Raw genomic sequence first — 21,849 nt, 5'->3', positions numbered from 1 at the left:
GGAGGTAGTACTGCAGCCACTCTTGCTGATTAACAGAAACTAATCTGCTGCTGGCATATGTAAATGTAAGATTCTTTACCACTCTGTAATCAAGATTCAAATTTGAACAAAATAACAGCTAAATGTTTGGATAAGGTAGCATTTCTTTTTTTTTTTTTGTATGTGCTCATATGTCATTCTTCTGTGTTTTTTGATATAACAAAATGAGGGGCTTTAGGCTGTGGGATTTTTATTATTATTGTTATTATTGTTGTTGTTGTTGCTATTATTATTTAATCTGTTGGATGCCACAGAACAGCTGGACATGAAGTGACCTCTGTGGTCCAAGTGACTGTAGAAGCTCAGGTCTACTGACCTGCTTTATGAACATATTGATTTGTTGACACACAAAGCTAGTACTCAAGGCAACCAACAATTCAGTCAGAAAATAAAAACCACTAATTTAAACTTTCCAGACAGGGAATACATTTGGGACATTTGTGATAAAACCAGTCTTCGTGAAAAATGGAGTTCAGGAGAATGATTTAAAAAAAAAACAAACAACCAACAACTGACTGAGTATTCTGAGACATATCTGGGTGCTGACCTTGATTATTTAAATAAATATTTTGATAAAAATATGGCTATCATATAAAAATAAAGGGAAAACTGTATTTGCACAAACTTCAACCATACTTTCAGATAGAGGTCCAAAGATTTTTCACAGCTACAGAAGGCATCCTAATGCAGTAAAGACCAAATGGGGTGAAGTATCTTGCATTGCTCAAAAGCAACTTCTTAGAGTTAGGAGACAAGGTTTAAAAGCTGTCTAGATGAATTACTGCTTTGGTATGGAACCTGCAGCTGGTCAGTAAGGAACATTCTTTGGTCTCTGAACTGAAGCCATCAGAAATTGTAGTGTGAAAGATCCACAGGGAATGAAGATAATTACTCTAATGAAATAAGTTAATTAATTGTTTGCACAGTGGAGAAAACATTTTGGCAGATTTGCAAAGTATAGCTGATTGTTTACATTTCACTCTGTGTTGCAGGGTGAGCCAGGCATGGTTATTCCTGGAGAGCCAGGTAGACTGGGTTCACCAGGAAGTCATGGCATTCCTGGCTCAAAAGGTGAAGGTGGACTTCCAGGACTTCCAGGTCCACCGGGGCATCCTGGGCATGATGGTGCTGATGGCCTAAGAGGTAACGTTGTCAAAGGAGCTCAGGCTGCACAGCAAATTATTTTAAGGAAAGCCAAGTCCAGCAATTCTCACTGAAAGCCTGAAACTTCTACTTAATATAGTTGTGAATCCAGTCTCCTTTCTTTCAGGAGATCGTGGCTCACCTGGAGTTCCTGGAGATCCAGGTTTTCCAGGGAAACCTGCTGAATGTCTTATTGGCCTGCCAGGTTTGCCAGGTGGCCAGGGAGCTACAGGCCCACCAGGTAGGACCTTCTGAACCAAAAGTACCATTTGGCTGTGTGACTCTGGGTTCTGTTTGTGCCTTCCAATGGCCTGAGGGAGCTGAAATTGTTTCTGGATGTTGGTTATAGAATAGTATGTAAGGAAATATGGGCCCATTTAAAAGATGCTCTTTCTACAGATGGGAGGAAGAAAATGCACTGACAAAGGTGGGTTAAAATTCAGATTCTGTCGTACAGTATAAAGAGTAATCAAATTAAATTCCACAGAAAAAAGGATATTTCAGTCATTTGAACTATGGGACCAAACTTAGATTCTGTGGTGCAGTGTGATTGATAAATAAAGGAAGAGCTCAGCTAAGCAGGAAAACAGTTTGGGGTCTCAAAAGTACCTGCATATGATATATATAGATATAGATATAGATATAGATATAGATATAGATATAGATATATATCATATACTGCATATGATATCTGCACACTCAGATAACCTGCACAGTCCTTCTCCTACGTATGATCTCAAAAGGATTTTATTTTTTTGCTTTTTTGAGAATGAATACAGAATTGGTGGGATTTTATGTTTGGTTGTTTGTTTTCCTCTTTCTGAGAAAGAACAGAACTCTCTACTCTCACTTTTTTTTCTTTTTCTCCTCCCTTTTCAAAAAAACTCAACCTTTAGCTCTTCTAAGATTTTCTGAGCAGGTATGTTGTCTCACAGATCTAGTATTTAGCCCTCAAACAGAGTTCAAGAAGAGTGTCATGGTCATGATGGCAAGACAGAGATGAAGGTTTATTTTTCAGACATGTACCATACTACACTGCCATGCCTTTTTCGCAGGAGGAAGAGGTTCACAAGGTTCAAAAGGAAGACTAGGTCCTCCTGGCTTGAGTATCCCAGGAATCCATGGGAAGCCTGGGGAACCTGGACTAATAGGTCTTCAGGGAAATGCAGGATTACCTGGTCCCAAGGGGCAGCCTGGAAGGCCAGGAATCTCTGGTGTGCCAGGTAAGGATTCCCCAAATAATTGTTTTGACATAGCAATTAAGTCAGTCTTCACAAAAAGGTGTCAGTCCTGCTGAAATATTTTTCCATCAGTAACTTTCATATACCTTTGAGATCTACATGGAAAACTTCCTTAAATGATGAGCGTATTTTGAAGACGTTGTGAAACAGTATGGAATTTTCTGTAACAGTCTTCTTTGAACAGTTTTACATTTTTTCCTGTACAGTAATATCCTTGCAGTAGGACATGAAATACTTAGCATTCAAAGCAACTCCTCAGCATAATGGAAGTGTAAAGCATTTTGTTCTTTTTCAGCATCCCTTTTCAAACAGATAGCTTGTAAAGCCATCTTTGTCTTAAAAAGCAAGTTCAGATCTTGAGTCTGACAGAGTTGAGTCAGATCAAGCTCCATCACTAACCAGAGATAATTTTAAATAAAGTAAGTAATCCCTGTAGGGTTGACTTGGATTTGTTTGGGCTTTTCTCAGAAATGTGTTCAAATTCAATTTGAAGAATAAAATAAATCATCATGTAATGCTTCTTATTTCTTATAAAGATTTTCCCTTAGTATCACACCATTACTCTGTGGGAAGGAGATGGTACATACCTTTTTATATAGAGAATCTGTAAAACTTATGTTAAATATGTAGCCCTTGGCTCAGTTATGCAAACAGACCTCTGCTGTCCTTTGAGGGGAGTTGTCGTGTCCCAGCTGGCCTTCAACTCCTGAGCCAGAAAGGGTTGTCTTTCCCATACATCTCATGACAGATCTCCCATGCCTGTTGGTTATCTCAGTCATTGTCCTCACTGTCAGTTATTTCATTCATTGATAGAAGCTGTTGCACCTACCAATTTATGTAGTTTGGGAGTTGTAAATCCCATTCCTGTGGTTAAAGATGGGAAAACTGGCTTGGACAGTTGCAGAAATTGAGAAAAAAAATAAAATAAGCAATTAAACACTGAAATTACAGACATATGTGTAGTTTTCTAAAGTAATGTTCTGCTTAGCTGATCAAATACTAACAAATATGTTCCAATTGCTTCAATTCCACAGGCTCAAGGGGAGAGCCAGGTGTAATGGGCCTGTTAGGAATTCCTGGACCCCCTGGTGTGATGGGAAGACCAGGCAACCCGGGTATCAGAGGCAAGTAACTATAATATCTGCCTTCATTATTACTTAGAATATAGGAACTTCCATGCTGAAGTTACTCTTGTGATCCATTTTGATGTGTATTATCACTCCTGAGTACACATGTCATACTGCAATTACTGGAATGTCTTTGAGCCTTGGTAATTCTTTATCTTCTCTATGTGTGCAGTCTGCAGACTGAATGACAGCATTGTATTTTTTTTTAGCAGTTTTGACTCGCCACCTTTTCTGTTTCATTGGTATCTGTAAAAGTGGCTGGTCATTTGCTAAATAAACAGAGAGCTTTTTGCTCTATTCTTTCCATTCCATAAGGATATCATTATTATATCTGTTGAACAGATACACAATTATATGTATTCAGTATGAGAAATCCTTACCATCTCTTGCCATAATCTGTACTCATAGCTGTTTTATTGATGATAGGAGCAGTTAAGCTAGTTTAAGTTGTTGATTTGGAATGTATATTTACATGTGTAAATTACAATTGCCCTTGAAGATTGTCTGTTACTTTGCTTCGTTTATTATATCATCTAGTCAGGTTTCTTCAGAAAATTTCATTCTGTTTTCCTGCAGGCTCTCCTGGCTTCCCAGGAATAAAGGGAAGAAAAGGGTTTCTTGGAGAAAAAGGTGAACCAGGTGATAAAGGTTTTCCTGGACCATCTGAGACCTTTGTTGCTATTGGGGATAAAGGAGAACGAGGCTTAAAAGGTACACAGTCATTGTGCTGTCAGTCAAAACTAATCAGGGCTATCATTTATGTGGCAGTTCCAGTGGACTCTAAAACATGGAACAAACTGATTCTATATTGAGAGTATTCACATGGCTTTGAAATAATTATTGCTAAACACTGTAACTGCCTTCTGATTTATGGGATAATTGGATATTACACTGAATATTTATTTCCATTTTAACAAGCCCATATTCCTTTAAAAACCTCTTATTTTAATGCTATACCAGTAATAACATGTCAGTAGTACCAGGCGGCTTATATTCATATAAGCCATAGATCGATGTTTTTACACATTTAGTATCCTGTGCACAGAAAGGGATGCACTTCCCAACTGGATTTTGGATTGCAAAGATATTGAATCTGCTCAGGAATACTTGACAGTCAGAATTCCTTTGTTTGCAATATTAATATGGACTCTCTGTATATGAGTTGTACATGCTTAACTAATTCTATCTGGCTTTTTGTGCCAATATTTTCCTATGGAAGCTTTCAGGGCTCTACATGAAAATTACAGAAGGCACTAAATGTGAGCTTGTGTTTTGTTCATGTGTTCATGAGCAAACCTATGCTCTGCTTCTGTTTCATTAGCTTTAAGAGTGATAAAATTTTAAACTTTGCCTAAAACTTACTTTCTAAGATGTTGTTTTGTATTTTTTTTTTTTTTGGTAATGAAACTTTGTTTTAGGAGTTCAAGGAAGAATGGGTCTAAGGGGAGAAAAAGGAGATGTCGGTGTGCAAGGTCTCCCAGGTCTTGATGGGTCTGAAGGAATACCTGGTCTCCCAGGTATGGAATATGTATATTGAAAATTCCTGTGTCATGTGGACAGTGAGATACTGCTGATTCTGCACATCAACTTGGCTCCAGAAGCAGCACCATCCTCTATTAACTCTGCAGCCTTTCTGAGAATCCTGAAACAGCAATTTCAAAAACTGCTCTTTGAAAGTCACAGCAGCGACCACCAAATGATGCTTTGCTCTCTTTCAAATACAGACCACTGTTTGGAGTGACAAACAGAAAATAATATTAAATCCTGAATAACAACAGTTTTAAAATCTAAAAGCTGATGAAGTCAATGAATAAAAATTGATATTTATAAAAGGTGGAGTTTGAATCACCGATATTATTTAAAAAATAATTCTAAAATATCAACATTGCAATTGTGCACAAAAATATTTTAGAAGCTTTTTAAATTTCAGACTAATTTTTCCTTTTCAAAGACTACATGTTTGGCTTGTATTTTGAAATTTTGCAGATTTGCAGTGAAAAGCAGATTTAAAAATGAGAGGCATTGCTAGTACTCTGGAATTTAGAGAGAAAGTTCAAAAACATTCTAGATGCATCTAGATCTTGCAGTCATTAAACTGAATGCTAATTTAGCCAAATTAATTTAAAGATAAGTGACTGGGGGGAAAGGTGCCTAAATCACACTCAGGAGGTTTTTATTACATACTAGTCATGAGAAATCCATAATGAATGAGTAATAATGTGTTGTGACATGCCCAGAAACCAGACTGAACTGGAGGTAACAATGAAAGAAGAGTACAGTGCACAAATACAAATCCATGATCTTGATCAAATTCTGCAAAAGTATATTTCAGTTCCTGCCCCGAAGTGCTGAGGAATTTTAATTAATAATAAATTTTATTAATATTAAATATTAATTTTAATGTTGATACATAAGGTGTTTATTATTTCCTTGACCTTCTGACAACAATAATGATAATTTTATCTGTGTCTGGGGCAAGAGGCTGCATGTTGATTATTTATAAAATAGTAATATACCAAAAGAAGGGCTGTGGTAGAAGATTTGTATTCATGACAGCTCTAACAGCCAGCCAGCGTCTAAAGCAATCATGGGAAGATGACACTTATTTCTTCATCTTGCAGGTGTCAAAGGATTTATGGGTCTTCCAGGGATTCCTGGAGAACATGGATTTCCAGGTGCACCAGGAGACAAAGGGTTCATGGGAATTCCAGGTAATTTTCTGTCAAGCCATATTATAAGTTCATAAAACTGTATAGAAGCATTTGCACAGGTCTGAGCTGGGAACACCACACAATACTTAGACTGGGATTTATTCTTTGCAGTACCTATAGACTTACCACTACCCCAACATTTGCAGAATGAAGTTCTCCCTCTCTCTCTAAATTAAATAGAACTCCTTTAATTTATATATTGTTACAAGTAAGAACCCATTTTTAATATGTTTAGAAATAAAAACACTGGCTCTGTAAATTACTTCACTGAAGAATTAATATCTGAATATATGAGCAGTAGTTCAAAAACACAAGGTGTGCTATGCAATTATGATCCCTTTAAGAATCATATCAATATCTGTATTTTTCCAGGTCCAAAAGGGCAGAAAGGATCTCCAGGCTTTCCAGGACCATCAGGTGACCCTGGGCTACCAGGCTATGGTGGCTTTCCAGGTGACAAAGGAGATCCTGGGTACCCATCTGTTGGGCCTCCAGGAGAAGCTGGTCCAAAGGTATGCAGTGGAAATATTGTCCTATTAGGCAATGAGCAGAGCCTTTGACTATAGAAACAGAACAGCATGCAAGCAAGAGCTACAAAGTTTGCAGAAGTAGATTATTTGTTAGTGACATGAGATATGAAAATTCTGTTGTGTCATTACTTAGGAGAAGTTTTTTAATTCATCACACTTTTTTTTGTGCAAAAATATCTTATTTGTAAAGATGGAACATCTTGGAAATAACTTTGTTTCTGTAAAAGTTCCTCATCCATTAAGAACAAGGACTTGCACTGAAAAAGTCAGCAGTAGGAATACTTGTACATTAAAAATCATCTTATTAAATGCCACAGTTCTGTAATCTAAACTTGTACTGGTTGGTTTTGAAAGTTTAGTAATATCCTTGCACGAGATTATTTTTTTCCTTAGCAAAATATGTTACATTCAGTATATATTACATTTGGTCATATATGCTGCAGATAAGTAGGAATGTATGTTTAGATCAAAAGAGGAGCTGTTAAAATAAAATTGAAGGGAAATCTGCATGCCAGTGAAAACACCTGAAGACAGAACTTGGTTTATACAGGTTAAAGATAGATCTTTGTTTCTTAGCTATATCTAAAAGATTAGTGGTATTATGAGAAGATCTCATATTAGTCTGCTTTGATTTTTGTCTAAAAATCATAACGAGACATGATTACACAACCTTTAAAATTGCATGTTGTTCATATATGGAATGGAATGTATTTAATGTAATGTGACTTTTTACCTGTTTGTGTGCAATTGCTGTTTCTCAGGGAGATCCAGGTCCTCCAGGAGTTCTTGGCAGCAAAGGAGAAAAAGGATCCCAGGGTCATCCGGGACGTGAAGGAGCATCAGGACCACGTGGGATCAGAGGGGAAACTGGAGGTGCAGGAATCCCAGGTATGGGGTATTTTGGAGGAGTGGGGAGCTGGTGACACGCTGGTGGAAGAAGTTTCTCAATAAGCTCCACAGAGTGCTGTGGGGTGGCACATTTATACTGGACTGCTGGAACCTCCCCAGCTCCTTTGTGGGCAGTGCAACCAGGCCAGCTGATGTCTCCTAGATCCCTTTTTCAGCTGGCACAAGCTGAAATGACAGCAAAGCTCTCGATCTGAGTCTGCATCTAGTGATAATGCCTCTTCTCCTCTCCCCCACTCTTTGTTCTTCCAGGAAAGTGTGGACCCCCTGGAGATACCGGTGCAAAAGGACAGCAGGGCCACCCAGGACAGCAGGGCATTCCAGGCCCTCCTGGTAGGGTGTAGAGCATCTCTCCTGAATCACTGCCCCCTGGTCTGGGATTTTATTTCAACTTGAGGTTTTGTTTACCTCCTCTCGTTCCAGATAAGGTTTTTAACAGCCAGTTTTCAATGTTATCAGTTCAGCTGAGGCAAGAAGCTTTGATTTTGTTTCAGTACTGGAAAGCTTTTTGTCCTTTTTTATTTTTTAATATATATCCAGAGGTCTCAAGGTGTGATATGCACACAATTATAAGAAAGGTTTGCTCTACCTCCTAAAAGAGAATAATAAGCTAAGATATAGCTAGATGAGGAGAAGAAAATTAGAGTAGAAAGAGGGGACAAAGTTGTAGTTGTTTGTTGAAGAAACAACTAAAACAGAATTAAAAATACACCTAAGGGACAGTGTGTAAATATACAGCAACAGAGAGGTAGGTATGCATTGCAGGCTTTATTATGCTTGTGAAAATAGTGGGGGCATTGAATCCATTGAAGTCCAGTGAGCTCAACAAAAACTATATGCTGCTCCTTACCAGTGTTTATATACCAACACATCTTTGGTATCTTTGAAGTAGCTGAACTAATTAAATTTTAATAAAAGGGAGTCATGTCTTTCCCACTGACATGCAGAATAATGGAAGTGCAAATGGCATCGTGGTCTATTGTAATTCACAGGTGCTGTTGGAGTCCCTGGAAAAAATGGACCTGTTGGTGAAAGAGGTAGTCAAGGTCAGGATGGTATGCCTGGTCCCCCAGGAGCAAAAGGAGAACCAGGTAACACCACTGAAATATTTTCATTCTATTTTACAATTGTTTTTTTTTTCTGCAATTAATCTGACAAGGATTATTTGGGAAGGAATAATAAGGAGCTTCTGTGGAGCCAAAGATAAGTTTATAAGTAGGTCATTCACAGGTTTTTCTATGTAATTATTGTACATGCTGTACAACTCAAATGCTTTATAAATACTCTATTATACATGTGATTATTGCTAATGTCACCTGAAACTGTTAATGTCTGCAAGAGTCAAAGTATTGCTGTTAACAATTCCTATGTGTTTAAAGAGATTAAAAGAACCAAAACCCTTTTAAAGGAGTCTTCTGTCTTACATGGAAATAAAATGAATCACAGTGTTTCCTTACATGAATAGTGAAGGTTTCCATGACAAGGACCTTGGATTGTAAAACATTCTATTTAAATGTCACTCCTGATGTGAACCTTGTCCACAGATAGATTTAGTCCTCTACTGAATTCTGACAGAAAATGTTTTCACATTTTACACTGAAAATGTTTCTTTGCCTATTAGTATAAGAGGATACTGAGAAGACATTCACAGTATTTAGAAAATTTTTTTATAATAACTTTGAAGTAATCACTGTTAACGTATTTTCTTCTGTAGGTAATTACATTTATTTTTCTGTTTTTCTTGATAATTAACTTAAATGTAGGGGGGGGTTCTGTTTTTTTCTTTTGAAAAGAAGACAAAGCTTATTATTGTAGAATGTACAAAATTAAATTTGTGTTTCTGTAGAGAAGAAATGGAAATAATAAATTATATTTTACATATAACCAAACCCTACATTTTTATTCAGTAAATTCTGAAGAAATGTATGAAATGGTAGACAACTGTGATGTTTTCTAACAATTATTTAGGACTTAATGTGACTAATATTTTGTAGGAGCACCAGGGAGAGGCATCCCTGGCCTTCGAGGTATTCCTGGTCGTAGAGGTGAGTTGGCTTTTCAAAAAGCAATCCCTTAATTTATAAATGCCCAAATCAGCTTCTTTTAAGTCAAATCCTGCTTTCAGATACTTGAATGGCACTAAGAGTGTCAGAGGAAGTCAAGAGTTATTCTGTGGTTTTGATCTGTGATTTGGTCCTATATATTAAATGTCAAGAGTTGTTGCTTGTAAAGTTTAGACTACTGTAAAAGGGAAATAAAAAATCTGAATTTTATGGTCTTGTGAAGGTGACATACACATTCTAGAGCTTTTGAAATGTTATTATGATACATAATTTGATTAATAGAGTATACCCCCATGCAAACAGAAGGTGGTGCTGAATACTAAGCATACTCTCAGGAAGCTGCAGTGATTGCATTTTAATTTTGTTTATCTTCCTTTTTACACTGATGAACAGTTGACTGAGGGGATTCTTCACATTTTTTATGTTTTGCATTGTGCTGGTAGAAATCCATGGATTTGCTTTACTTTAAAAAAGTAAATTTAAAGCACTTCAAGATCAGTTTCAGAACAATATCCCTTTGGAGTAGTCTCTTATTTTGTTGTATTCATATTGATGCTCCTACCTGGAATTCAGTTTAAAAGAATTTGTTAATTCTGATCTACATAGAAGCATTTCTTCTACTTATGCATCAATAAATATTCTCTCATACCAAGTTTATTCCTTGGTATGAGCAATCTCTGAAGTGGAGTTTTAAAATAAACAAACCACAGTGTGTACACTGCCTTGCAGTGAGTCCTGTGTTCTCACAACTTCTTTTCTTTAGGTGGCCCTGGGGACTCTATACTAAAAACAAAGGCTGAATTCCACCTTTGTGCTATAGGAAACACATATTCTGAGTAGTCACATCACCTCATCATCTTGACAGCACTCCCAAAATGTAACATTTATACTTTGCAGGGATCAAGGGGGACATGGGGCTGCCTGGTTTCCCTGGGCCTCCAGGTATGAAAGGCCATCCAGGTGATCAAGGACCCATTGGACCTCCTGGCTTAGTGGGGTTACCTGGATTTCAAGGCCCAACAGGCATGGCAATCACTGGCCAAAAAGGCAACAGAGGAATTGCTGGTGCACATGGAAGACCAGGTGTGTTGTTATAACTCCTTATTTATCTGAAATTATGTAATTGAAAGCAGAAGTTAGCCTGTCCAGAATCCAAGGCTGAAAGGGTTATTCCCCCAAGAGAGCTTCATAATTAAACAGGTAGTTCCTTTAGCAGTTAGTGCAATATTACCATTGCAAGCAACAAGATGATCTGTGCAGTGGCATGTAAATTGAAATAACTCTAAGCTTTGCAGTCCACTCAATTGCATTATCTCGTTTTCTTCACATATGGTCTGTAGGACAGCTGAGATCCAACTTTAAAGTGACATAGCAAGAGTGTAGATGTGGCACTTAGGGACGTGGTTCAGTGGAGGACTTGGCAGTGTTGGGTTTACAATTGGACTTGATGATCTTAAAGGTCTTTTCCAACCTAAATTAATTCTGTGATTCCAGGCTTAACTACAACTGAAGGATATTCAAAAACCTGTAGTGCTATAGAACACTGCAAGAACTCAGTTCTGATCTCAGCTTAAATTAGCAGGCTAGGAAAAAGTCTTTGAGTATTTTTTTTCTAAAGTGGGTATAATTCCTTGGAAATCACTGAGATGGGGTGGTAAACATGAGTATCATTATGGAGCCACTGAATGTTTCCCTGTGTTGCATGTAATCTGTGTGCAAAGCTGTTGGCAGTAGCCTTTACTTACTCTGTTGTTTCTGTACAGGTGCTCCTGGTTTTCCAGGGCTTCCTGGTCTTTCCACTCCCAGCATAAAAGGAAGCAAAGGTGTCAGAGGAGCAGATGGAATACCAGGGCCAACTGGCCCAGCTGGTGACGTTGGCCCTCCAGGTCCAAAAGTCAGTGAAAGGAATATTGCTTGTTTCTTACTGCATTGATAATTTGTTCTTACCATGAAAATAATACCCATGATGATAAAAAAACCCTCAAAACCCACAACCAACCAACAAACCCACCTCCACCCCTCACATATCTTTAAAAAAAAAACTCGTAATGGAGGGAAGACCAAAATAAATATGAGAAGTAGGTTTTATGGATTTTAATGGACAAAAAAGAAATTTTCTTGAATTTCTGGCATGTCATTTCCTTGGCTGTTCTCTATTACAGAATAATGTGAACAAAAGCATAATTATTTCTAACATGCTCAAAAATGGAGCAGATAATTCTAGTTGCAGCTTATTCTGTGAACATAATGCTTTGAATATTCAGAACAAAAAGAAAATGTACTTCATAGTGTGCAAATGCTGCTCCTGTTTATTATTGATGTTATCTGATTTGCAGGGAATAGAAGGTAGATCAGGCTATCCTGGTGCCATAGGGAACCCTGGATTTCTTGGATTCCCAGGTGTAAAAGGTATTCATATATTTATTATGAATAATAATAGATATGTGTGTCAAAAACAAGCATTTACATGTGGTGTTATAATATTATTTGTTAAACAGTATGAGGAGTGGTTCTAGAGACATGAGGTTTTGCCATGAAGATCAGAGTATAGGTGAGCTCCAAATGGAAGCACTGAGGTACATCCTATGAATGTGTCCAAATTGAATTTCAAACACTTGAAAAACTACACAACACTCTTAAAGCTTTCAGCATAACTGGCAGTAGGGTTAAAAGGAGTTGAACTGCACTTGAAGGCAGCACTTGACCTGTAAATTCAATGACAGAAACAGGGCATAGCTGAGATTTTAAATTAGGTTTATGTGACCAGCCATTGTATAAAGACAGGCACGACAACACCTCCTCATAAATGGAGTGCACTTGACCTACAAATTCTACAGTAACAGCAGAGATGAAGAAGTCCAGTTCACATTTCAGATGAATCTATAGGCTGTGTTACCCTTTGGGAACTTTGCATGGATCATGCAGGACCCTTCAATAAGCCTCTGACACTTTGACAGTTGTTTTGACATTTTAAACCAGACAGATGTATCTTCAATTTTCTTTTTTAGGAGAAAAGGGGAATCAAGGGCCCCCTGGACCACAAGGTGCAGAAGGGCCAAGGGGACCAAAGGGCCAGCATGGTAACCAACCCTTCTCCTTCCAATACCAGCTGACTTAAATTGATTTGTTTGTTTTGTTTTGTAGTTTGTTTGCTTTCTTTTAATGTAAAGCAATAGGTCTTCTACATATTTTTGCTCCTAGGCCTTCCTGGAGTCACTGGGAGAGTATTCTCCATCCCAGGAAGCAAGGGTCCTCCTGGACTGCCGGGAATGCCAGGAGCACCAGGTGATCAAGGAATTCAAGGGATTCCTGGATTACCAGGTGATCTGTATTTTTATCTCTGTGCATGTTTGTATGTGCTCCTTAGTGGAACATTTTGGGTTGGTGGGAAAACATGCTTCTTCATAGAAAATTGACATGTCTTTAAAAAAACCTCACTATATTTAAAAATAGTTTTTTGTACCTTGTTAACACCCTTATATTTATAACTTGTCCCATTCCACCTGCCCTCCTCCCTTGCAGTGAATGAGTATGTCCCTCAACATAAGCCTAACAGTGCAATAATAAGTAAACTTGGATCAAAACATTCACTGTTTTCATAAACCAGAACCATGCTCAGGATGTTTATCATTTTGTGGGGGAAATGACCACATGTAATAAAAGTCTAGATAATAAAAGTTCTAGATGTGCTACAAAGCGATTGTGTCTGTCACAGTCTGGGAGTGGGAAGGTTAAGGAGAGGCTGGTTACTTTTCCATTGGCACCAGAAGTGAAGCCTGCCAGAGCTGTGAGGAATGGGGCAGCAAGGAGCAGGTAGGAAGAGGTGGATGTGCAGGGAGTACTTGGCCACCCTTCCCAGTACCACAGCTTTGCACCCCACAGGAAGGGAGCTCTTCAGGGGGCAGACTTGCTACATGGCATTCTTCTTTAGTACATTTAATGTTTCTGTATAATCTTTCTGGTAGGAAATATGATGGCAGTAGCACTGCAGACAGTCTCAAAACCTAGTAAACTCATGCTGATATTTTTATTCTAATACAGCTACATTTATGTGGGGATTTTAACATTATTTTCCAACAGTTATTAAAATCTAGAGTAACTACTGCTATATGCTTCTGGTTTTTTGTTGATTCCAATTTAGGACCTAAAGGAGTAAAAGGTCTACCAGGAAATTTTGGTCATCCAGGTCATCCAGGACTGCCTGGTCCAAAAGGAGACAGGGGATTTCCAGGAGAAAGAGGTACAGCAAACCAGATATCTCTCTTAGATTGGCACTACTGAATTTACAGATAAACTGTATTGCTGATTTCTGTAAATCTTTCTTTTTGCCTGTATTGAGATTCTGTAACATTTAAGTAGCTGTAGGGCCACAAGCACATGTAAGCACATTCTTAGCTTTTAACAGAGGCACGTTCACAACTGAAATAATATTTTACAAAAATATGCCTTGACTGTGCTGCTCTGTTATTAATCACATCTGTTTATTCACTTGAAATCCCTAGGTTTTGGAGTGCCTTTTTACTACATCAAAATAGAACTAAATGTTTTTATTCAGGCCTGACAAAATGTCTTTAAGCTATTTTTTGTAAAAATGGCCATGGTTCTTTAAAATACCTCACTATTTCGTGAAACTACACAGTGTAAAGCTACCTGAGCTAGGTCTGAAAGAGTTATTATATCTAGCAACAAATACTACCAATTTTCAAGTTGTATCTTCTTACTGATAAATTTTTATTAGTTTTCAAATGATTTCACTAATTTAAATGAAGTGATAATTCAAACAAAATGATAATTTTTGCAAACATATTTATTTCCCCTCCACAGGACAACCTGGACTGATTGGCTTTCCAGGTCTGCAGGGGTTACCTGGATCACCAGGTACTATCATTGCTGGTCCAACAAGAAGAGGTTTTATCTTTACCCGGCACAGTCAGACAACAAAGATTCCTTCGTGCCCACGTGGGACATCCCAGATCTATGTTGGCTATTCCCTGCTTTTTGTCCAAGGAAATGAACGAGCACATGGACAAGATCTCGGTACTGTATTAGTAAAAAAAATTCAGATCCTTTTTTTAGAGTCCAGTAATGCTAAGTTGTCATGAGACCAAACTTACAGTAAGTGTCCCAGATGAACATTGGTGTCAACCATCTGTCTCCAGCGATCTGCTGCTCTGTGACAATTCAGCAATCATGGCTTGAAAGACCCCTTTCTTTCCAGCCCTCCTATATTCCCTTAGAGGTTTTGAGGAAGAATTCAGTTACTTATGGATGGATGTCTAGTATAAATGTTCCCAATGTTTGCACAGGATCTGAGGGGATATCTTGCATTTTCGGAGACTAAATGGGATGCTGAAAAATGTGTGAAAAATGTCACCAGAAACTTCTGCTAAAACAGCTGAATTCCTATCACTGTGTCAAGGACTGATACCATTCAAGAACATACTATTTTAACAGATTTTGTTCTTAGCCCTTGTTTTTTATATAGATATTTTTATATAAACCATAAGCATGTTACTTTCAGATAATTCTACTGTACAGACACTTTTTATAGACCAGCTGTTTTAATTCCTACTGTAGTGGATTGGGTGCCATTGTGTGGCTCTTCTGTTTGCTGCACTAAATATAACCTCCAGTCTGTCACAAACCTCTCCTCCTTTGTCTTTTAGGAACAGCTGGCAGCTGTCTGCAGAGATTTACCACTATGCCATTCCTATTCTGCAGCCCCAATGATGTTTGCAGCTTTGCCTCTCGCAATGACTACTCCTACTGGCTGTCCACTGCAGTGGTAATGCCCCCAGACATGGCACCTATTTCTGGCAGGGCACTGGAGCCCCATATAAGCAGGTAAGAGGATCAGAATTTCAGCTCTTCTGCCCTGGAACCACAAAGACATCATAAATTGTTTTGAGTAGCAAAGGTCTTAGGCAAAGACGTGCCCATCTCAGCCAGTACAAGCACTGACTTCAAAAACCTGATTTTTGATTACTCACCTAAATATGTCAAATATGCAGTGATACTGCAGAAAAGTTAGAATACAGCTGGGGTCCCATCACAGAGCCTCTTCTATGCCAACACAAGATGGCACAGTCCTACTGATTGCAGTGATATTGTTTTTAAAACCCTATCATTTTGTATATCAGAGGCAGACTAAAATGAAATAAAGACATGTTATTTTACAATACAGTACAAATCAAGCTCTGCTTTCAATGATGAGTGATATGTTTACTGTAGTTGGTGAAAGAACATTGTGAGCTGGGACTAAAGGATCTCTGCTATGAAACATCCTTGTGCAAGTGTGGCCCTTTCTCGTTGCTTAGAGCATGTGAGAAGGATGAAGAGCAACTTAACAGAAAAAGCTCTAAAAGCATGAAGGGCCTAGAGCAGCAAAATCCAAAATGGAAAGGCATCTGTCCTGCCCTACCCAGTTGTTGCAATCTGGTAGCTCAGCTTCACAGTTTCCTCATTTAGGAAATAAAGATTACTTTTTCTAATTTTAGCAAATAAAGGTACAGAACTTTCATCTAAACCACAGCAACATAAAGTAGTGAGCACATGAAAAAGGTAAAATTTCACTTGTTACTTCATTAAAGGCAAAATTAGGAAGCTCAAATGTTCTGGGATTAATTCCCATCTTAAAACAATTTTTTGTCTGGTGTTACTCATAGGGATTACAAAGCAATTGCAAAATGAGGTATATTGGTTACCTTCCATTTACTTACCTCCTCTTTAAACAGAGAAAACCTGTATGAGTTGTAACATTTACAGCAAGCCCTGCCATGAGGTAGCTACTGTCCTAGAAGAGAGAAATTGTTCTGCTTTCATGTTTTCCCTCATATCTGTACTGTGCTCACCTTCACAGGTGTGTTGTGTGTGAAGGAACTGCAATGGTAATAGCAGTTCACAGCCAAACAACTGTAGTTCCTGCATGTCCAGAAGGCTGGATATCTCTCTGGAAGGGTTTTTCTTTTGTAATGGTAAGGATATAATGATTTGATTTATTAGTTTTATGTCCTCAGATTTTCGTTGGCGTTTTCAGCTGTTCATAGCTCATTTGTTTCTTAATCATTGTTAAATTTTTTTATGCCTTTGCCAAGAAGTAGACAATAATCCTATTAATTCTTATTCAATTCCAAAAGCATAGAAACAACTACTCTGATGTGTCCTCAGAAATAGGTGGCAGGAGGAAAAAGGGAAAAGATGAAAAGGGAACTGTAGGACTTTAGTCTGACAAAAATAACTGCATGCACTCATTTTCATATGTCATGTTAAGATCTAGGAGACAGAGTTGGAGAGTGGAGTGGTTAAACTGGTGCTGAACACAAAAACACAGAAATAACTGACCTACTTGTATGCCAGGAAGTTCTTCAAAAAACCGGAACTTGGGACTGAACACAGAAAGCTAAAATCAAAAAAAGCAAAAAACTCCCTCAGCAATTTTGATGCCATAATGAGATAGGAGTGAAGAAAGTTCATAATGTGACTGCAAATTGAGAACTAATTACGGGAATAAAGGTGTATCTATACTAGAGGATGTAGCACTTTATCTTTGTTATTCATGCCTGTGAAATGTCATAGACATGTCAGCAAATGAACATAAAAGACAGAATTAAAAAAAAAAAACAACTTTTTTTTTTATGAATTAAAGTCCTTTTAGGACTAGTGTGAAATTTGTTGTCTGTCCTCCAATTTGGCTCTAAGTAGTAATAATAATAATAAATTTGGAAAAGAATAAGAGAATTTTTGCAGCATCTGGTTAAAATAATTTGCTTGTTTCCAACATCAGCAAAATTGAATGGTATTTTCTAGCCAATTTTCTAATGTCATAAATTATTTTAGAGCTATTTCTACAAGCATTTACCGACATCAGAGAAGGAAAATGCCTTTTTTGCCTTTTGTGTTTCAAGAAGCAATCAGTGCAACAAAAAATATGAAAACATACACCCACCCATTTGGCTTATTTGTGATTTATTTACTGTAGTCCTCAACTGTACAGAAGCCAGATACTTTCCAGTCTTTGCAATGATTAGTTTCATGCCTTTTCATGCAGCAGAAAAAGGACTTGAGAAATGCCATAAATGTTTGAATTTTCATAAGGCTTCTGTGCTTCATTTTAAGTTTTATCAAACTAACCTGTGTTCAGTTTGGTTTCTCCAAGATACACCACAGAACATATAGTATGTTTTAGAAAGAGATTGGTTTTTTTGCCTGCAGTTTACCAAAAGCTGCTGGATGAGTTCTCATTAAAAAATGCATTGTTGGTTACAGTACACAAGTGCCGGCTCAGAAGCTTCTGGCCAAGCACTGGCATCTCCTGGATCTTGTCTGGAGGAATTCCGGGCCGTCCCATTCATCGAGTGTCACGGCAGGGGAACGTGCAACTACTACACAAATTCCTACAGCTTCTGGTTGGCAACGTTAAATCCAAGAAGAATGTTCAGGTAACTGTACTTCCCTGCATCCATACCCCTCACACCCCTGCTGCAAGTGCCTGAGGAGACACTGAGTGCTTCTGGGGGCTTCCTCCAGAACTCTCCTCAGGGTAGACATCCCTCTTTGTTAGGTTCAGGGTCTGTAGCATGCAGATGCTTTCATAAGCCAAGGATTCCAAGGTTGCTGTCAATAATTCCATATCCAAAATTGCATCATCTCTCCATGTTTTTTAAAGAAAAAAATTAAATGTTTTCTTTCTTTTAGGAGACCAGTGCCACAGACTTTGAAAGCAGGAGAACTAGAAAATATCATCAGTCGTTGTCAGGTCTGCATGAAGAGACCAATCTAAACAGTGGCCACTCTTGATAGAACCTGAAACTCTGCTTTTATTACAAAAAATTGCCTAACTCTGAAGAGCTATAATTTATTAAAGTCCAGCTGCGTCTGGAGAGAAAATTATAAATTGCCAGTGCAGCACTGTGGTGAGGCAGGGCAACAGTTTGACTTTTGTGTTTGGCAAATGACAAAGCACTTTGTTGGAGGAAGCCTGTCAAGGCAATCTGCAGGGGCTTCTGCTGAACCATGGCATTTCTGAGCTGCATCTCCATGATAAAACCACAGCATCACCAGATCTTTAATGAAAGATGTTAATGCTGCCTTGTGTCATGTGCTTTTCAAACAGCAAGACAAGCTAAAGCTCCTGTATCAGCTTACATATGTTCAGTGTTCCAAGTGGATATTTAAATAAGATGACAATCTGGCACTTATGAGCGATAGGGTTCAATAGGAAATATTTTCAGTGCACTTTTAACTATATGATGATTCCTTGAGAGTTGTTTTGGTTTGGTTTTCTTGTCTAATAAACAAGTATCTCCCCACTTCCCTCACCCTTCCTCTGGCTGGCAAACAGGAATCTGATCTTTGTTGTATCCCTGTGCTGATGATGGTTCCTGAGTGGCCAGGAGGGAGCACACCATGCACTGGGCAGGCAGGACAGTGGGGACAGGCACTGGCTGTGTCCTCCAGAGTGACTGTGGCTAAGGGCTGACTAATTGAAAGTGATGGAAAGTTTTCATTAGATTCCATGATTAGATCATGAGATCTTTTTAAGTTCCTCAAAAGCTGACAGTATTATGATCACATGCTTTCATCTCTCCCGAAGAAAAACTATTTACCATATCATAATTTTGGGTTCTGTTGGAATTAACAATTACTGTATGGCTCAAGGGCTCCCGTGGCATTATGAGGTTATCACCCATCAGGATGTGATTTCTTTCTATTTTATTTTTAATAGATAACAAAATCTATAATATTTCCATTTTATAATAGTCCATATTTAAATATTTATCACAAATTATATTCTGTATTTAAATATTTATCATACATTTCTGAAATGAAACCATTTATTCCATCCAGACAAATGTATGCATCCAAAATTTTAAAAAAGACTGATATTTAAATTGTACCATCTAAGCACTGACTTATACAAGAGAATCCAACTGTAAATGAACATAAATACTTGAAAAGCACTTTCATTTACTCATATAACTTATATAAAATTGTAGCTCTGAAGTTTTTTTTTTTAATATTTATAACATTGCACTTGCAAGGCTATTTAAAATTGTAATGTTGACATTTAAAATGTTAATTTTTTTTAATACTTGCACAGTCTATCAGAATTCCAGTATTTAGTGTTACAGGAGAAGCTTAACTCATCTGAATAGTTCTGTAAATGCACCACTTAAATGTAGGGTCTAGCAATTCAGTGAAATAACCAAGATTTCTCATTTAGGTGTTTTTTAAGCCAGTGAAATTTTATATTGTTTCTGTTAAAATACTTGCATTGTGTTTGTCTGACTGTTTGAATTTTCAGTGTTAACCCAACTAAGAAAAGGTTTTGTCTGTGTTCCATGCCAGTACCTTACGATGGAGCAAACGTGAGGATACCATTTACATGGACTGAATGGATATTTTAAAATTATTGTTTGCTTGAACAGTCGTAGTACTTCTGTTTGCAAGGTATAATTGTGAATTTGCAGGGTTTTATGAAGAATCTCTATGCAGATGCACTACTGATAAGAAGGTATTAATGTCAAGTTAATATTTAGTCCTTTATTTGAACCAGGCTTGGGATTGAGGTTGTTTTCCTTAAAACAATCACATACTAGATTTTTCCATAAATGCTGAAGATTGCTTTAAATACTCAAAGTTACAGACCACACCTGTTGCTCGTTAGGTTGTTGGGGTTTTAGTGGTTTCAGTGGTTTCTTTTTTTTCATTAAGGCTCATTACAGTCACCCAAAGGCCCTTGTATATGATACACAGCCAATGACCTGGAAACCCTCATATAAAACTTGCTAGTAAAATGCAAATGTGAGCACCTGAGGTTGAAGTCTGCTGGAAATGGCCAGCAGAGGACAATGTGTAAGGAGAAGGGAACAGATTGTGGTTTTAAAGTCCAAAAGGTAAGTTACAAACGGTTATGTTTCATAGTATTACACAGAACTGGAAGCGATGCCTTGCTCCCAGTTTTGGATTCAGCTGCTCACTTTTTGTGTGGCCTTCAACAAGTTACTAAAGATGTTCATAAATAGCTTTAGATTTTGATTGCTCAAGATCAGTCTTTCTTTCCAAAGCATGAAATACAACTGCAGGGACACATGTTCGTCAAGCCTGGCATACTACAAGCTGGACACTGGAAATCAAATTAAAACTTGAAAAAAGTTGGTGTAAACCTCTCTCTGCAGATGCAGATCATGTTACTTCCCTACTGCTAACGATTGTTGTGAGGATTAGTTAACTCATGTCTGTAAATGCTTTGGGAGCCTTAACTGGAAAGGGCTGATGAGGTGCAAGGTGTTAATATATTGTACTGAAAGAATGGATGCATGAGAAATGGGAAATAATGAGCAAACCATGGGGGCTGTACTCTGCTAAATACAGCCAAATAAAAATATTTTGACTAAATAAAAGACCCATTTCCTGTTAGTTTTTTTTTTTGTTGTTGTTCTTTCCAGAGCTAATGATCTTGTCCACTACCTAGATATATTCCTACATAGGATGCTGTGATGAGCTGTGGTTTTTTTCTTCTTATCAGCTGGTTCAGGGCTGCTGTGGATTTAGTCTGAGAACTGAGAACTGATAATTGGTGTTGATACCCCACTGATGTTTTGGTTGTTGCTCTGTAGTGCTTACTCTCAGTCAAGGACTTTCCAGTGTCCCATGTCTGCCAGTGAGGAGGTGCACAGAAAGCTGAGAGGGAGCATGGCCAGGACGGGTGCCCCAAACTTTCCATAGGGCAATTCCACACCACAGGATGTCATGCCTAGTACATCAACTGGGGAAGTTACCTGGATGGTGGATCAGGGACAGGCTTGGCAGTGGCCAGCAGGTGGTGGACAATTGTATTGCCTTCACTTGCCTTACTTGGGTTTTATCTCCTTCTCTCTCTCTCTCCTTTTTATTACAATTATTATTATTATTAGGATCATTAATACTACTTTGTTTTAATATAAAACTGTTCTTATCTCAACATGAGTTCTATTTTCTTTTCTTTCCCGATTCTCCTCCCCATCCCATGATGGGTGGGGTGTGGGGAGTGAGTGAGTGGTGGTGTTTGGTACCAGCAGACTGGGTGCAGCAGAGAGAAGAGGGCCCAC

The 21,849-nt window shown here is 38.0% G+C and overlaps 1 protein-coding gene across 2 annotated transcripts in view; it reads left to right on the top strand.

Annotated features, from left to right (window-relative positions):
• Nucleotides 1-21,181, top strand: part of COL4A3 (collagen type IV alpha 3 chain) — a 65,513-nt gene extending 44,332 nt beyond the window's left edge. For both annotated transcript variants that reach the window (XM_051781269.1, XM_051781268.1), the window contains 23 exons: nt 1,032-1,182; nt 1,310-1,423; nt 2,238-2,405; nt 3,458-3,547; nt 4,127-4,261; nt 4,969-5,067; nt 6,172-6,261; nt 6,634-6,773; nt 7,553-7,679; nt 7,950-8,030; nt 8,690-8,788; nt 9,692-9,742; nt 10,658-10,843; nt 11,524-11,654; nt 12,097-12,169; nt 12,769-12,840; nt 12,962-13,081; nt 13,902-14,000; nt 14,585-14,797; nt 15,427-15,604; nt 16,620-16,734; nt 18,026-18,198; nt 18,455-21,181. In XM_051781269.1, the coding sequence (XP_051637229.1) occupies nt 1,032-1,182; nt 1,310-1,423; nt 2,238-2,405; nt 3,458-3,547; nt 4,127-4,261; nt 4,969-5,067; nt 6,172-6,261; nt 6,634-6,773; nt 7,553-7,679; nt 7,950-8,030; nt 8,690-8,788; nt 9,692-9,742; nt 10,658-10,843; nt 11,524-11,654; nt 12,097-12,169; nt 12,769-12,840; nt 12,962-13,081; nt 13,902-14,000; nt 14,585-14,797; nt 15,427-15,604; nt 16,620-16,734; nt 18,026-18,198; nt 18,455-18,539 (2,790 nt within the window). In that variant the 3' untranslated portion in view covers nt 18,540-21,181. The remainder of the gene's footprint in view (nt 1-1,031; nt 1,183-1,309; nt 1,424-2,237; nt 2,406-3,457; nt 3,548-4,126; nt 4,262-4,968; nt 5,068-6,171; nt 6,262-6,633; nt 6,774-7,552; nt 7,680-7,949; nt 8,031-8,689; nt 8,789-9,691; nt 9,743-10,657; nt 10,844-11,523; nt 11,655-12,096; nt 12,170-12,768; nt 12,841-12,961; nt 13,082-13,901; nt 14,001-14,584; nt 14,798-15,426; nt 15,605-16,619; nt 16,735-18,025; nt 18,199-18,454) is intronic.
• The last annotated feature ends 668 nt before the right edge of the window (nt 21,182-21,849 follow it).

Source organism: Manacus candei, unplaced genomic scaffold (genome assembly GCF_025592945.1).
Source record: "Manacus candei isolate 608988 ecotype Guabito, Panama unplaced genomic scaffold, ASM2559294v1 h1tg000015l, whole genome shotgun sequence".
In the NCBI taxonomy this organism is placed as follows: domain Eukaryota; kingdom Metazoa; phylum Chordata; class Aves; order Passeriformes; family Pipridae; genus Manacus; species Manacus candei.
This window is presented reverse-complemented; position numbering and strand designations above follow the sequence as displayed.